This window comes from Triticum urartu, chromosome 4A (assembly GCF_056163025.1).
Source record: "Triticum urartu cultivar PI428250 chromosome 4A, HENAU_Tu73, whole genome shotgun sequence".
NCBI classification, from domain to species: domain Eukaryota; kingdom Viridiplantae; phylum Streptophyta; class Magnoliopsida; order Poales; family Poaceae; genus Triticum; species Triticum urartu.
The window spans coordinates 102,196,341-102,211,295 of record NC_141876.1 but is presented as its reverse complement, the minus strand read 5'-3'; the positions used below and the strand labels follow the sequence as shown (position 1 = coordinate 102,211,295).

Sequence of the window (14,955 nt, the reverse complement as noted above, 5' to 3'; positions counted from 1 at the left end):
CTGCCCGGCGCCCACGACCCCACGCCATGGGCCCCGACACCCCGCACCGAGGAGGGAGGGAGGGAGCGAGACAAACCGCGGCCGCATTACAGCTTCCAGGTGGAAGCGGGAGCCCCGGTTTCGGCGCCACGCCGCCCGCCCCTGGTTTGCTCCCCAAGAAGAACAGAACAGAGCAGGTAGCCAGCCAGCCAGACGTGGCGAAACCGCACCCTCCCTCCCAGCCCGGCCCCATATATACCCCCGGCCTCCCCACACTCGGTTCCCCACGGATTTGTTGATCCTGTGAAGTGAGAGATCAGTTCTCGATTTCGATTCCGGGTCCGCTCAGAGAATTCCCCAGGCGAGCGAGCGAGATGGCGACCGCCGGGAAGGTGATCAAGTGCAAAGGTCCGCGCCTTGTCCTCCCCTCTCCTCTCCTCCCTCCCGGCATTTCCCGGGCCTCACTCTAAGGCGCTTGCTTGTGTTTTCGATTCCTTGCTTACTGTCCTGCTTATTTCTTCCTGTGTTCTTCCCGGGACGAATTTCGTGAGGGGTTAGCTAGGTTTTTTGCGTGATTTTGGGTGAGGATTTTATTTCCTTCCCCTTGTGGTATCATCGTCCGTGACTGCATTCTGACGACGCCCTTTCCTTGGATCCGTCCGCGGTTGCAGCCGCGGTGGCGTGGGAGGCGGGGAAGCCGCTGTCCATGGAGGAGGTGGAGGTGGCGCCGCCGCAGGCCATGGAGGTGCGCGTCAAGATCCTCTTCACCTCCCTCTGTCACACCGACGTCTACTTCTGGGAGGCCAAGGTACGCATGCGCCACCGCCGTCATGCTCGCTTCCGGTCAATAAATTATGTTCCCCTTCAGTTTTGTGGCTGACTTGCGCCTCCGTGGCTTCCGATGCTTAGGGGCAGACTCCCATGTTCCCTCGGATCTTCGGTCATGAAGCTGGAGGGTATGCTTCTCAAGTCTCAATTACTGTACCTTCCTTGATGAATCATTACCCTGTCTGTCTATACATGTTTACCATGCGCCTGCGATCTTATGTTTTGTTTGGTCTTCCTTCAGTTCAGCGTCTATGTCATGTCTCTCTGCTGTCTATGTTTTGTTTGGTCTTCCTTCAGCGTCTATGTTTTGTTTGCTGTTACTAGTTCCCGTCGGTGTGGAGTCTCGTTTCTATTTTCTGAATTTCTTGCACCTGTTTAGCAGTGGTAGGTTGAGTTAAGGTGACGTTTAGGACTTGCTGGATGCTTTTGCTTTGGTGATTTCGTTAATGAAATCGGAGGGAAACCCCCTCTTTTGATTTAAGTTGTGCTAACTGTTTGTTGAGAAAGGATAGGTCCATCACAGAGCTGAAAACATGTGAAGTAATCATAAGAACTGTGTGTTGCCTGTGTAGACCGTTGCGGAATAATTGTTGTTGTCTGTTTTGTAATGGCGTCACTGTCGTTGGATCTTGGTAGAGCAAGTATGGAACACCAGAGGTCAATATCATAAATTGGTACTAGGACTTTCGATTGACATGTCTTTCTCAAGTGAAGATACATCAGAAGATTGTTCCATGTTGCTTTAGTTGACTTGCTATATCCATCTCTTTATTTATCTGAGGTGCTCCCACATGAAGTCCTTCTATATAGATATTCTGGTCAAATTTATCTGCTGCACGTCCCGTAAACTTATTTCTCATGTGAAGATACATCAGAAATTGTTCCATGTTGCTTTAGTTGACTTGCTATAAACATGTCTTTATTTATCTGAGGTGCTCGGGCATGAAGTCCATTTATATAGATTCTGGACAAATTTATGTGTTGCATGCCCCCTGAACTTATTTGTCATCTGAAGATACATCAGGAGGGACTGGGATCAGGTGACATGCACGGTGACATGCGGCCCAAATTCAAATTTAAACATTGCGAAAATTTTTGAAAAAAACCATGCATGTTCACAGCACATACTAAGATAACCCAAAAATTTCAGATCAAAATTCGAAACATACATCAAGAAACGAAAAAGAGAAACTCAAATTTTTGGGTTATCTTAGTATGTGCTGTGAACATGCATGGTTTTTTTCAAAAAAATTCGCAATGTTTAAATTTGAATTTGGGCCGCATGTCACCGTGCATGTCACTGGAGTTTGTTCCATGTTGCTTTGGTTGACTTGCTATATCCATCTCTTTATTTATCTGATGAGGTGCTCGGACATGAAATCCTTCTGTATACATTTCTCTGAACAAATTTATGTGTTGCACGTCCCCTGAACTTATTTATGTTCACAGCATAGTGGAGAGTGTTGGAGAGGGTGTGACTGAGCTTGCCCCTGGTGACCATGTCCTCCCTGTGTTCACTGGGGAGTGTAAGGAATGCCCACATTGCAAGTCTGCAGAGAGCAACATGTGTGATCTGCTCAGGATCAACACCGACAGAGGTGTCATGATCGGGGATGGCAAGTCACGCTTCTCTATTGACGGGAAGCCGATTTACCATTTTGTAGGGACTTCCACCTTCAGTGAGTATACTGTCATGCATGTTGGTTGTGTTGCCAAGATCAACCCTGAGGCTCCCCTTGACAAAGTCTGCGTTCTTAGCTGTGGTATTTCCACTGGTAAGTTGATAAGTTGACTTCTGTTGCTGTGGTATGCTTGTTATGGCTTCATCTTATCTTGAGATGCTGGGTTGCCATTCTTTTTGTAGGTCTTGGCGCATCCATTAATGTTGCAAAACCACCAAAGGGTTCGACAGTGGCGATATTTGGGCTAGGAGCTGTTGGCCTTGCTGTAAGTGCCCTAATTCATCTCTTGATTGTTCTGCAATTGCAATTGGCATGTGCGCCTGACTTGCATCTATTTACCCCTTCATGTTTGTATGATTCAGGCTGCAGAAGGTGCAAGGATTGCAGGTGCATCAAGGATCATTGGTGTTGACTTGAACGCCAGTAGATTTGAAGAAGGTAAATACTTCTGATTTTACTATTCATGAGTTTAATCTGTTGCTTTGCGAAGATTCTGATGTTTTATATCTTGTCCATGTTCAGCTAGAAAATTTGGCTGCACGGAATTTGTGAACCCGAAAGATCACACCAAGCCAGTTCAACAGGTTTGTTTCTTCTTGTAAGGCAAAATGGTTATTCATTGTGCTTAGTGATCATAACATACAGCTTATTGATGATGCCTTAGGTGCTCGCTGAGATGACAAATGGTGGAGTTGACCGCAGTGTTGAGTGCACGGGCAACGTCAATGCTATGATACAAGCATTTGAATGTGTTCATGATGTATGACTTGCTAAGACATTAATCATCCACTCAAGCATGATCATTTTGCATTGCCTCTTTTCTCTAGATGAAAACTTGAATTCTGTGATCTATATACAGGGCTGGGGTGTTGCTGTGCTGGTGGGTGTGCCGCACAAGGACGCCGAATTCAAGACCCACCCGATGAACTTCCTGAACGAGAGGACTCTCAAGGGCACCTTCTTCGGAAACTTCAAGCCGCGCACTGACCTGCCCAATGTCGTGGAGATGTACATGAGAAAGGTAAACAGGAATCGCTAATTGCTGCAGCTTGGTCTATGCTTTGCACCTTGTTGAGATATGTTGAATGCTGGACACTTTTATCTAGTCCTTGAAAACTTGGACCTCATGCTCGAACAACTTGCGATTGTGGTCAGGAGCTGGAGGTGGAGAAGTTCATCACACACAGCGTGCCGTTCTCGGAGATCAACAAGGCGTTCGACCTCATGGCGAAGGGCGAGGGCATCCGCTGCATCATCCGCATGGAGAACTAGGCCGCCTCACGCGCTTCCGATCGCTCCGATGTAATAAGCGCTGGGGTGCGGTTTCTGAACCAGATCATCGTCTGTGGTTTCGCCTTCCTTGGCAAAGTAGCGTAGTGTTAGTTGAAGTATATCTGTAATTACGTACCGGACAAGTGGCTGTACTACGAACGAGCTCTCTTTTGGCAGCAATATATGCTGCTGCTGCTACTACTATGGCCATGAGTTTCAGTTGAATGAGTCTGTTCTTAGCCTACTGATGTTTCAATGTCCCGTTGCTTTACTTTTCAGTTTTTCCTTTACTGCTCTGCTTGGCTGACTCTGCTGGGACGTGCTTATGCTAATTTGAACTGATGGTACAACTTGGTTCGAAAGTTCAGGCAATGTAGTCTACTTTCTTCTGCTTCCTGAATCTGTTAATAATTCAGGATCAAGTGGTGGAGTATTTTGCTCTGCTCTGGATGATTATGTTGGCTGTTGCTCTCAACAGCTTGCGGAATTTGTTGGTTGTCTCTGCCATGATGCAAGGGGGAAAATGTGTAAAACCCAACATGTGAGTACTGTTTGCAAATGGTTATTATGCCAGTTCTTATCTTTTTTCGAGAAAACAGGAGGACCGTAGTTGGTCGACCCGTGCCAGCAAAACTCTGGCCCGTGGCACACTGGTCAAAAGGCAAACCATGCTCGTGATGATACTACTACGTCAGTGAACCACCACCGGCCGATGTTGACGCAGTGACCAAGTCGTCAAATCAGCCCCGTTAGTTTGACCAGACAGCGACGGCATCCGTCAGGTAAGGCCAACTCCGTAGCGCGATCCTAAATGGATGTCCGTTTTGTCCGGATTTTATCCATTTGGATAGGAATTTGGGGTCGTGTCCGGGCGTAGATGTGGTGGCCGTGCGTCCAGCGCGCGGACGGCCGGATTTTGTCCGTTTGAGTAGGAATTTGGGGGCGTGTCCTGGAATGTGGTGGCCGTGCGTCCAGCGCGCGGACGCATCCGGCCGTATCCTGTCCGCGTATTTTTCTTTGCAAGTCATTAACTTTTTTTTATCATTCATTTTTGATACATGACAATACATCATCATATTTTGACTAGTAAAACAAGGCCAAAGAAAATAAGAACAACAAGAATACATTTTAGAAGATAGCCAACTTCCATAACTGCCCCCTTGAGTTGGGTTAGGGCCTTCTCGATGCACTCATTGTTGATCTGTGGAGGAGGCTCGATCTGGCATCCTCCTTTCTTCTTCAAGCCAGATGTAGATGTTACTTCCTCATACCTAGTCTCGTGTCTAGCCTCTAATCTAGCAACAAGTGCACTTGTCTCATTTACAGCCTTTATGCTAGCTAAAAGTGCATGAACATGTACTAAATTTCGCTCTATCAATATATCGATGTACTCGTCTTTCCAATACCAAAACTTGCATCCATTCTACACAACAAAATTTAAAGTTAGCACAACTAATCAAATCTAGAGCACAGACCAAAGCTAAAAAAAACGCATACCCCGTCGTTTAAGCACTTGATGAACACCCATCCGGGATGTTCCGGCGTTGTAGACACGCGGCGCACGACCATCCTTGGGCAGTGGTTGCACTTAATGAGTGGCAACAGTGCGCCGGCGAGCTTTTGGGCAAGCACCGAGCCCGGCCGACCGTCATTCGTGTATCTGCCGGCGGACCACCGACGATGCAGATCCGAGCGGCTAGAGGAGGAGCCACTGCTTGCATGTGGCCTTGCGGCCCTGCCAGGGCCTTCCGGCGAGGTGCCCGGCCAGTCCATGGCGCGGCCCGGCCTCCCACAGCCGGCCAAGCACAAGACCGACCGGATCCGCCCCAAATCCGGCCGGCGGGTGCGCACACCAGGTGGCCGTGGTTGGGTAGCTCGGCGGCGCCTAGGGGAAGAGGCTGGACGAGCTCGTGTCCGAACTGCACGGCTGCAATGACAGCGGCGGCGACGGTGGCAGCGAGGGGAAGAGTGTTGGGGATGCGGCCGGAGGGAGGGAGAGGCCGGATAGAAAAAGGCCCACCCTGTGCCACCGATGGGCGGGCCAGGAGAGGACACGCGCAGACGACCCGCGCGTTCGCGTGGTGTCCGTTTCACCGCAAAAGCGACGCAAACTTGAGCCGCGGATGGATTGAAAGCGGACACAAAACGAACAAAAGTCCGTTTGCTCCCGCGCGTTGAACCGTCTACTTTGTTCATTTTATCTCAAACGAACGGGACTGGATAGGATAGGGTCGTGCGATGGAGTTGGCGTAAGTCCGCAGGAGGAACCTTGGCAACCAAGGCGGCAGCGAACCAAGTCAGCCAAGTACTCAACTGACATGTGCTTAATCTCCACGCATCAAGGACCACACGAAGCTTCCCAGCCTTGGTCCCGGGGCAACACGCGCCATGCCTTCTCCTGATCTCCTCCTCCCTATAAATGCAGCCACCACAAGAGCATCACAGCAACACAAGCTGAGCCAACGCAGAGATCGAGCGAGAAACTAAAAAAGCGAGGGAAATATCAAATATGGTGCTGGGCACGAACTGCTTCGGCGCTCCTGAAGCCGCAAGCAAGGTGTCGCCGGCGGGCAGGCGGCTGGGAGGAGAGGGAGCAGAGGCCGTGGAGCAGAGAGCGGCGGTAACAGAGGCGGCGCCAAGTGGCCACGTAGTCGGCGAGGCCAAGCAGATGGGAGGTGTTGATCAGGTGAAGGCGGCGGGGAAGGAGGGGAAGAAGAAGAGGAGCGGGGCTCCCATAGTGATGCACCACTTCCCCTTCCATTCTCGTCCTGGGCTGCTCTGAGATTTCGACCTCCGGCTGGTGTGGTCACTGGGATTTTGATGAAGCTTTTGTCAGCATTCTGCCAGAGAGTTCGCCTGTTTTGTGAGGGCTAGATTATTTGATGAGAATTGTATCTTGTACTCCCTCTGTCCGAAATTTCCTAATTCAAGACGGAGGGAGTATGTGTTAATATAATGTCATAATAGTTCATTTCGGAACACTGTTTGCCACAGTATTAAAACGCATGCTCATGGAAAATAGTCACGGTCAACTAGCACTAGGGCATCGTCAGATATACCACCACAGTCGTTCAATCTACAGTAACTTATAGATAGCATATTCGAAAAGTCGACCAAGCCAAACAAACATGCTCGCACCAATCCAGTACCCCAATCACGCTTCAATTTCGGTTGCGGCAAAGGAGGATTTAAGGCGTGTTCGGTAGGTCACACACTCACACTAGTCCTGGCCATGGGCAACCCGGCCCGAAACAGCCCGGACCTAGATTTTGAGCCCGAAAGCCGGGCCTGGGCCCGTCGTTTTCACGATTTACTGAAGGGGCCCGACTCAAGACCCGACAGGCTTTATCACTTTTGGGCCAGGCTTGGCCCAAAAAACAGGCCCGACGGTCGGGCTGGGCTTGGGCGCAAAAATCAGACCCGACGGTCGGGCCGGGTTCGGGCCTAGGTTTACTGCCTCGGGCTTTGGTAGGCTCGAAGCCCGGCCCGGCCTGGCAGATGGCCAGATATAGGTCGCACGCAGCTCAGGCTTTGGAGATGCAAAATCGGCATGTTTGATAGCATGACCTACATCGAATTCCTAGCGAGCAATAGTCAAAACGACCATTTTTGCAGAGCTAGGCTCCAGCAAGCCATGCATGCCATTTGTCTGCATGCGTTGGAAAGCGTGCAAGATGGGATGTATCGACCATTACTCCTTACTCCATTCCTTTCACCGTCCAAAGTTCAAACTGTCATTCACATCTCTTCCTTTGTGTGTGAGAGAGAGGAAAAGAAAAGAAAAGAGTAAACACACAAAAAATGTGGTTGAATTTTTTTTCAGGCAACCGACAAATAGCAAAATTGTTTTTTCTGTGTTGGATAGACTAAGGGCCCGTTCGAAAGCTCTCCAGTTTCAGAAAATTCTCGTCTCCTGCTTCTCTCGCCAGCTTCCAGCTTCTCGCCAGGAGTAGCGTGTGTTCGGCAGGCCGTGGCCAGTTTCTCTCCACGCTGCATGGGCTGGTGCTGGGCTATAGGAAGATGGCCCGTTAGGGAACTTAGATGGTCACATGGGCTGCAGGCCCGGTTCGTTGTGGATGACCCTGATGCGTCCACGTCTGCTGCCTTGTTCGTGCGGGAGCTGGGGAGAAAACAGATCGAACCGGTACGCAACTTAGCGGTGGCATACCCACGTAATTTTGACGAACTTCACCTTCTCGTTTTTGTGAAGCGGGGCTTCTGCTGCTCCTCGTCTCCGCGGAAATTACACGGGCCGATTCTTGTCTTCGGGAAGCCAGCTTCGAGAAGCTGGGCGTTCGGAGTGGCTTCACGCACCTGTTTTGGGAAGCTGGCCCGTGGAGAAGATCCGAACGAGGCCTAAAGCTATTCCCCTCTTTTGTAGAGGTGGTTATTTTTCTTTGCGGGGATAAAAGAAGTTTTATTTCAAAATTATAGAGTTACAATGAAAGGGCAAGAGATTCTTAATATACGGGTCCCATTTATGTAGCCAAACAACGATACTACATTCAGGCCTTTTTATTTGTGACTAAGGTTGCCACAACAACCAAGGTTATGCAATTAGGCTGGTCATAGTGGGGAGTAACTTAGACTAGTGTCATGCATATGACACTAGTCTAAGTTACTATCTTCATAGTGCAAAGTATCTTAATAGTAGTGTCATAGTTTGTTTCATTTATTGTCTTATAGACTCATTTTACCTCGGAAAGCGCTATGTTACAGTAACATATTATGTTACTCCAAGCACCTCTCTCCTCATTAAATACTTGCCACATAAGCAAAATTGTCTTGAGATGTGTTAAGTTACTACCTAAGTTACCCCACTATGACTAGCCCTTATAGTGTGTGTGACGGCGACCCGGTCCTCGAGGCCCATCGCGGGCGTGCATGTCGATGCACACTGCCCGACCCCCTGCCTCTTGCGAGCGGGAAGCCAGTGCCACCGCTCGGCATTTCCCGTACATCCGGATCTAAGCTCACCCGCAGCGCGACAATTAGTGGATAGGAGCTGGGGCCTCACCGAGAAGCACTGCCCTTCCTGGTCCTCCTGCCTCCAAAGAGGTGAAGATGCGGTCGGCCGCACCGCGGTAGCTCGACGGCTCCGTGAATGGTGGGGCAGATGCCACGTTGCTGCATGGCTCCGCGCGACCGCCAACATGAATGGTGGCGACAGGTACGAAAGTGGCGGCAGCTACAACTTCGCGCCGACATGAGTATCCCGAGCCTCCTCTGCCGTCTCGTGCACCTTTTTTTTAACAAATTAAGAAGCTTTTTGGCCGTCTCGTGTAGCTGCTGGGCCCGAGGCGGAGTGGATCTTGGGCGGGTTGGGTACAACCATACAAGGAGGAAGAATGTGGGAGTAGTGGGGTGGTTGACCTGCTTTTCTTCGGTTCGGTTCGCTCCTGTTCAAAAGAATGACCAACTAGGAGAAAAACCAAAAGCAAAAATAAACTGTCAACGTGGCAAGCGCTAAAATTGAGAGAAGAAAAACCAAGTTAAAATGTAAACACGAGGGTAAAATGTGGCACAAAGTGCAAAAGTGAAGGTACTCACCTGCCAAAATGAAAGTGAAGGTGCTCCCTCCTTCCCAAAATATAAGGCGCGGATTGACTTTTCTGATCTTCGTTGTGCAACTTTGACTATAATTTTCATGTATTCACAAGATAAATACGATGATGCCATTTATACATATTCAATCAATATACTTTGATATATATTAATGGTCAAAGTCGTGCATAAAAAACCGCCTTATATTTTAGGAAAGAGGAAGTATAAATTAAGGATTTTCTCCGGGTTAAAAATGAAATTAACTCTTATTTTATTAATGTCCACACCGGAGGCCTCCCCCTTGTTAGAATCCTGACTCCATCCCTGATCACGGCTGTCCGGTTGGATGCCCACCAAGGCATTTTTCCTCTCCCCGTACATGTGCAAATGGATAGCGACCTTGGCAACCAAGAAAATGGATATCGACAAGATTCGTCAGACAAGTCAGCGACGAAGAACCTTGGCAACCAAGGCGCGCGGCAGCCACCGTGACGATCAAGTCAAATAATCATCTGACCTCGTGCTTCCGCTCACATCCGTCGTTTTCGTCCTGGACGAACCTTCACGCAGCTTTCTCCCCTCAGCTTCTCTCTTCGCCCCTCACAACTTATATATAAGTGTCGCACTACTAGATCCTCAACATAGCAGCAAATAGCACAGGAAGCAACAACACTTGAGAGAGGGCCCAACACACACACACACACACACACACACACACACACACACACACACAGAAAGAGAGAGTGCCTGAAGTGATGGTGTGGTCTACCAGCAAGCAACAAGGAGGAGAGCGAGAAGAATCGAAGCAGCACAAAATGGTAAAAGAGGTGAAGACACCTATCTTCACGCATCAGCTCCCCTTCCATTCTCTTCCCCTTAACAAAGTCAAGAACATCGAGGTCGACCGCTTGAGGCTGTCCTTCACGACGCCGAAAAATTCTACGCTGGTCCCCGTTGATTCCGGTTCTGATGAAGAGAGTGACGAAGATCGAGGCCGTTCGGACATCGATTCTAACAAGCCTATGGACGAAGGGTTAGATCACATCTGTAGTGGTCTGCATGCTATTCCCCGGAAAAACAAAGCAAGATCGGCCAAGAAAAGATCCCATAAGATCAGCTCTAGGAAATTCTACAAAATATTCAGTTGAGGGGCCTTTTTTTTGGAGTGTATATGGGATCTCGAGGACTGGCTGAATTCAGATAGCCTCCTCTTTGGTCAAAGTGTACAATTTGGATTTCATTGCTGATTCTCCATACATTGTAAAATTTGTACGCGCGCATGTATAGCTTCTGATCTTGAATGGTAATCATTATTACGTTTTGGGCAATGTGTGTGTGCCAGGTTTATGCGTGTAGCGCAGTCCGCCTCAAGAAACCTTGCTGCCGGCCGAAAAAACTTGGATTTGGAAAATCGATGTATGTTCTTTTTTACGTGGGATATTTCTTTTATAAATGATGTTTTATTAATTTAATATGTAGCATTAAGCGGATACAACACATCATGAGCGACATCCAGCCTCTACATATGCAAGATGCACACAATCAAAAATAATGAGTTTGACTAAATATAAAACTAAACGATAGATGGGCATTAGTAAAACCTTATAAGGCTGACAATATGCCTATGTTGCAGGAGGAGGCGGTTCGATCTGAAGATTATGTTATCATCCATGTTGGGTGAAAACCTTTCTGGACATCCGCTTTAATCGTGTACATACCGTCTTGAACAACGGTCGGTAATTCATACGATTTAATATAGACCACATACGAAGCTGATGCGTACAACGAAAAATAACCTGCAACGAAGAAGAGAGTTTGCCATTGAAAAGAAAATCGTTTCTACTTAGCCAAACCGGCAAATCATGGTTCCGGGCCAGATCCGACCGGATTTGGCGCAGGGACTAGCATGCATCGGGCTCTCTGCTCGAAGATGGACGGTGGCGGTGAGGAGCTGGACTTTCGCGCGGGCGGTGACCGGCCGGCAACGCTACGGTCCACAGATGGTGGTGGTGATCCGGCCAAGTGGGGGTGATTGCAGAGTGTGCTCCGGTGACCTCCTACGGCTCTACAATTGCGTGGTCACCAAAGATCTTCGGGTGTGTTTATCTTTTAAGATTGAATGGTTGATTTCGATAGTGAGATGCAAATTATGGACGACGACTTGACACAGAGGAATGGTTGCGCGGCGACGGCGATATGTGTAACATCCTCGATGCGACTATAGCTCCCACGTGTCGAGGCACGACTTAGAGACACAATCGCATTGAAGGCATATGTCGCAAGTTAGGCAATCTTCACAACATCCCATGTAATATAATAATGAAAGGGGAGATAACATAGTTGGCTTACACTCGCCACGTCAATCAAGTACATAAATAACATTACATCATTCAAACACTCATGGCCCGACTACGGCGCCAAAATAAAAGATAGCCCAACAAGCGACACGGTCCCAATCACCCCCAACTGGGTACCACTACTGATCATCGGGAAAGTAAACATAGTAACGTTGAGAGTCTTCGTCGAACTCCCACTTGAGCTCATACGCGTCTCCTGGAGCGGAATCATTAGGCCCTGCATCTGGTGTAATAGTAATCTGTGAGCCACAGGGACTCAGCAATCTCGCACCCTCGCGATCAAGACTATTTAAGCTTATAGGTAAGGCAAGGTAAATATGTGGAGCTGCAGCAAGCAACTAGCAAATATGGTGGCTAACTTATTCGTAAAAGAGAGCGAGAAGAGGAGGCAAAGTACGAGCGAGAAACTAGAGAACAACCTGCACAAACATTACTCCAACACCGTGTCCGCTTCTCGGACTCCGCTGAGAAGAGGCCATCACGGTAACACACTCAGTTGATTCATTTTAATTAAGTTAAGGTTCAAGTTATCTACAAACGGACATTAACAAATTCCCATCTGCCCATAACCGCGGGCACAGCTTTCGAAAGTTCAAATCCCTGCAGGGGAGTCCCAACTTAGCCCATGACAAGCTCTCACGGTCAACGAAGGAATAGACCTCCTCCCAAGACGTTCCGATCAGACTCGGTATCTCGGTTACTCAAGACACTTCGACAGGTTAAAACAAATCCAGCAACACCACCCGAATGTGCCGACAAATTCCGATAGGAGCTGCACATATCTCTTTCTCAGGGCACACTCAGATGAACACTACGTACAACTAAAACCAACCCTCAAGTTGCCCCGAGGTGGCGCTGCAAGTGGCTCTATTTGGACCAACACTCAGAGGAGCACTGGCCCGGGGGGGGGGGGTTAAAATAAGATGACCCTCGGGCTCTGAAAACCCAAGGGAAAAAAAGGCTAGGTGGCAAATGGTAAGACCAAGGTTGGGCATTGTTGGAAAAGCTTTAATCAAGGCGAAATATTAAGGGGTTCCCATTATAACCCAACCACGTAAGGAACGCAAAATCCGGGAACATAACACCGATATGACGGAAACTAGGGCGGCAAGAGTGGAACAAAACACTAGGCGAGAGGCCGAGCCTTCCACCCTTTACCAAGTATATAGATGCATTAAGATAACAAGATAATATAATGGTATCCCAACAAGTAAAATAAATGTTCCAACAAGAAACGGCCTCCAATCTTCACCTGCAACTAGCAACGCTATAAGAGGGGCTGAGCAAAGCGGTAACATAGCCAATCAACGGTTTGCTAGGACATGGTGGGTTAGAGGTTTGACATGGCAATTTGGGAGGCTTGAAAGCAAGTGGTAGGCATCGTAGCAATGGCATAGCAAAAGAGCGAGCAAACTAGCATAGCAAACATAGTAGTGATTTCGAGGGTATGATCATCTTGCCTGCACAGTTGTCAGAGTTGACTGGATCCTCGAAAGCAAACTCAACGGGCTCCTCGTTAGCGAACTCGTCTCCCGGCTCTACCCAAACAAGACAAACAAGAAACAAGGGCACAATCACCACGTGCAAACTCAAACAACACAATGCAAATATGATATGATATGCGGGATGCGATGCGGGATGCAAAATGCAAGATATGACAGGAAATGCATGAACCTGGCCTCAACTTGGAAAACCAAGTGTGCCACTGGAAAGATGAGATGAAATCGCTTGAAAACGATATAAAGAACGCCGGAATCGAAGTTACGGTTTGGAAATGGCAAGCGATTCAAATATGACACCGGTCTGCGATTTACAGCAAGTAGCCAACTAAATGCAATGAGATGAACATGCTACAGCAATCAAACATGACAAAAAAAATACATGGCAGGGATGCACACAAGATGCTTAACAAAAGTCTAGCACTGAGCTACGGTCAATTCATCCATTAACAGGTTCAAACAAGCATGGCAAAAATGCATATGGCAAACAGATCTCAGACTTAGTGAAATTAACACTTGTCTGGAATTTTAGATCAGGTAGCCCTCTTCGGAGCAACAAAACTACATGCTACAGGATCTGAACATGGCAAAGTAAAGCATCGCATGGAGCTACTCAAAGAGCTTAACAAAAGTCCCTTAGTGACCTTGAGCCAAAAGGGATCAGAAAATACAATTGCAAGCATGTGAACATAGCAAAAACATAATCAGTTTTTCAGACTTAGTGAAAACTGACACATGCTGAAATATAACTCAAGTAGGCATGTTTACGAGCTCGATGCACTCACCACGGTGCAAGTCATGGCAAGACAAGCATACATCCATCAAGAAGGCACAAAATTCAAGCTAGACATGGCAAGAACAATAGTATAGCATGCACGGATCAACTACAACATTATCGGCAAAATTGCAAACAAGTTGACAATCTTCCCAGATTCACAAAGTAAGAAAATTAGAGTTCGATTGACTCAAGTTAGGGTGCTCCATAATTGCAAACAAAGACTTGGATGGATAGAGCACTATAATATTAACAAAATATCCTTACTGATCATCCTCAAAAGATGCACGGATCACTAGGAAACAACATGAACATATGACAACATGAGATAAACAGCTCAAGGACTTAGTGGAAATGCTAAGTCCCTGAAAACAGAATTACTAAGTGCACCACTTTGCAAGCTTGCACTAGTCACCACACACATCACAAAAATACATGGGTTGCATCTCTGGAAAGATGACAAAACCCTTAACAAAACACATGTAGAACTCATGGGCATAGCATGCACACATTAATCATGGCAAAAATGACAAAAACCTAAATGAAGTAGCCGATCTGACAAATAACTCAAGTAGCCCTCTTCTAACAACATTTCGGGTACCAAGATGAACTGAAATGAAAATGATGCAATGGAACGAAATGATGTACTCTCTGAGATGAACATTTTGATATGCTATATGCATGACTCGGAGCTACGGATGCAAAGTTACGGAGCTATGAACAGAGGCACTTGGATCTGCAATTCCTGGGACTTAGAGGAAAAATCAACCCGCGAGAAAAGTCAACTCGGGACACGGAAGCCGAGGCGGTGACGCGGCTAGCCGGAGAAGTCGAGGACGGCGGCGGCCGGGGTTGGGGGCGCCGGATCCGGCTCTCCCGCGGCCGGATCTGGCCGGAGGCGAGGCGGGGAGGCGGCAGAGCGGCCGGAGGGCGCGGTGGCCGCGGCGGCCCGGTGCGGTGGCGGGGCGCGCCGGCGAGCAAGGCGGCGGGGGCGAGGCGCGGGCGAGGGAGCCGGGCGG

General features: G+C 48.3%; 1 protein-coding gene across 1 annotated transcript; it reads left to right on the top strand.

The window, feature by feature from the left end:
• Positions 1-229: 229 nt before the first annotated feature.
• Positions 230-4,005, top strand: LOC125550871 (alcohol dehydrogenase 1). The gene is made up of 10 exons (XM_048713980.2): positions 230-387; positions 651-787; positions 889-935; positions 2,257-2,582; positions 2,672-2,754; positions 2,852-2,927; positions 3,012-3,073; positions 3,154-3,249; positions 3,349-3,510; positions 3,645-4,005. The coding sequence occupies exons 1-10, from the start codon at positions 354-356 to the stop codon at positions 3,759-3,761; spliced, it is 1,140 nt and encodes a 379-aa protein (XP_048569937.1). The 5' UTR covers positions 230-353; the 3' UTR covers positions 3,762-4,005.
• The last annotated feature ends 10,950 nt before the right edge of the window (positions 4,006-14,955 follow it).